General features: G+C 40.8%; 1 protein-coding gene across 1 annotated transcript; it reads left to right on the top strand.

Moving 5' to 3' along the window:
* The first annotated feature begins 281 nt into the window (after positions 1-281).
* LOC115519952 (ubiquitin-like) lies at positions 282-932 on the top strand. Its single transcript, XM_030323847.1, is given in 3 exon segments — positions 282-407; positions 409-426; positions 428-932. Coding segments are annotated over 3 exon segments (429 nt in total). The 5' UTR covers positions 282-336; the 3' UTR covers positions 768-932.
* Positions 933-2,503: the final 1,571 nt, after the last annotated feature.

Below are 2,503 nucleotides of genomic sequence, written 5' to 3'. Positions count from 1 at the left end.
TGTCCAAGAAATCATTGCCAAATCCAATGCCATGAAGGTTTTCCCATATGTTTTTTTCTAACAGTTTTATAGTTTAAGCTTTTATGTTTAGTTAATATTTATGTGTGGTGTTAGAAATGGGTCCAACCACATCCTTTCACATGTGTATATCCAGTTTATAGCACCATTTGGTGAAAGGACTGTTTTTTCTCCATTGAAAGGACTCAGCAACCCTCACATACATACACAAAAAATTTTAGTTCACAAGTGGCTGGCATTGTCGGGTGTTTGTGTGTTGGTGTGGAGGTGACTCATTGTGATTGGATTTAGTGTCTTTGCATTCGCTAGCAGGTCAAAATGCAAATCTTCACTAAGACTTTGACCGGCAAGACTATTGCCTTGGAAGTGGAATCCAGTGACACCATAGAAAAAGATCCAGGATAAAGAGGCTCATTATTGCAGGCAAGCATCTGGAAGATGACCAGGCTCTTTTTGATTACAATATCCTGAAAGGGTCGACCCTGTACCCTGCCCTGCATCTGAGGCGTGGTATGCAGATGTTTGCGAAGACCCTGACTGGCAAGACCATCACTCTGGAGGTGGAGCCCAGTGACACCATTGAGAATGTGAAAGCTAAGATCCAAGATAAAGAAGGGATCTGCCCTGACCAGCAGAGGCTCACCTTTTTGCAGGCAAAGCTGCTGGAAGATAGCCGCACTCTTTCTGATTACAGCACCCAGAAAGGATCAACCCTGCACCTGGTTCTCCATCTGAGGGGTGGCTGTTAATTCTTCAGTCTTGAATTTATATACCCAATGATGGCATTACTCTGCGTTCTAGCCATTTGTCCCACTCTAGGTTTAGATATTACCAGTTTCATTAAAGCTGAATTGATGTTTCTTTCGATAGCTATTCAAAATGTTAATAAAGGTTTTGTTGCATGGTAAAAAAAATTTTTTTAACAAATTGAAAACTATAACAACATATTCAAAACCAATTTTGAAAGAAAAAACTTACAAATTTTTTTTTTTTTTTCAATTTAACTGAATCATATCCTGAGACTACAAAAGCTGCTACCTACTTGGAATTACTTATCTGGGTGAAATCAAAACAAAACTTTACAGTAATAAATGGTTTGCTTAGATTGTTATAAGACTATAACATACTTAATCCTTAACTTGTCTCTTTGAGTTGGTAATAAATTAATATATTTGAACATAGAATAGTATTAGCAGCACTTGGGTCAGTTTTACGTATCTGAGATGCTGTATAAAGATTTCGTCTGGAGGGGCACCTGGGTGGCTCAGTCGGTTAAGTGTCCAGCTTCTGCTCAGGTCATGATCTCACAGTTTGTGTGTTCAAGCCCCGCCATCAGTCTCTGTGCTAACAGCTCAGAGCCTGGAACCTGTTTTGCATTCTGTGTCTCCCTCTCTCTGCCCCTCCCCTACTCACACTCTATTTTTCTCTCTCTCTCAAAAATAAACAAACATTTAAAAAAAGAAAAAGATTTCAGGGGTGCGTGGGTGGCTCAGTTGGTTAAGGGTCTGACTCTGGCTCAGGTCATGATCTCACAGCTCGTGAGTTGCCCCTCTGTGTCAGGCTCTGTGCTGACAGCTGTGAGCCTGGAGCTTGCTTCCGATTCTGTCTCTGACTCCCTCTGCCCCTCTCCACTTATACACAGTCTCTATCTCTCTCTCAAATATAAATAAACATTTAAGAAAAAAATAAAGTAAAAAAGATTTCATCTAGACATGCACCCCAGTGTTTATAGCAGCAGTATCAACAATAGTCAAAGTAAGAAAAAAGCCCAAATGTCCATCGACTGATGAATGGATAAAGAAGATGTGGTATATATATAATGGAATATTACTCAGCGATTGAAAAGAATGAAATCTTGCCATTTGCAACAACATGGATAGAACTAGAGTGTATTATGCTAAGTGAAATAAGTCAGTAAGAGAAAGACAAATATGATTTCACTCATATGTGGAATTTAAGAAACAAAACAGATGAACGTAGAGGAAGGGAAGCAAAGTAATGTAAAAATGGAGGGAGACAGGGGCGCCTGGGTGGCGCAGTCGGTTAAGCGTCCGACTTCAGCCAGGTCACGATCTCGCGGTCTGTGAGTTCGAGCCCCGCGTCGGGCTCTGGGCTGATGGCTCAGAGCCTGGAGCCTGTTTCCGATTCTGTGTCTCCCTCTCTCTCTGCCCCTCCCCCGTTCATGCTCTGTCTCTCTCTGTCCCAAAAATAAATAAACGTTGAAAAAAAAAATTTAAAAAAAAAAAAATGGAGGGAGACAAACCATAAGAGACTCTTAAATACGGGTAATAAACTAAGGGTTGGTGGAGGGGTTTTGGGTCGGGGGGATGGGCTAAATGGACAAGGGACGTTAAGGAGGACACTTGTTAGGATGGGCCCTGGGTGTTTTTTGTGAGTGATGAATCACTGAATTCTATTCCGGAAATCATTATTACACTATGTTAACTAACTTGGATTTAAATAAAAAAATTTCATCTGGGAAAGT

The sequence above is a fragment of the Lynx canadensis genome, chromosome C1 (assembly GCF_007474595.2).
Source record: "Lynx canadensis isolate LIC74 chromosome C1, mLynCan4.pri.v2, whole genome shotgun sequence".
NCBI lineage: Eukaryota > Metazoa > Chordata > Mammalia > Carnivora > Felidae > Lynx > Lynx canadensis.
The sequence above is the reverse complement of the archived record's forward strand: the minus strand, read 5'-3'. Positions and strand labels throughout refer to the sequence as shown.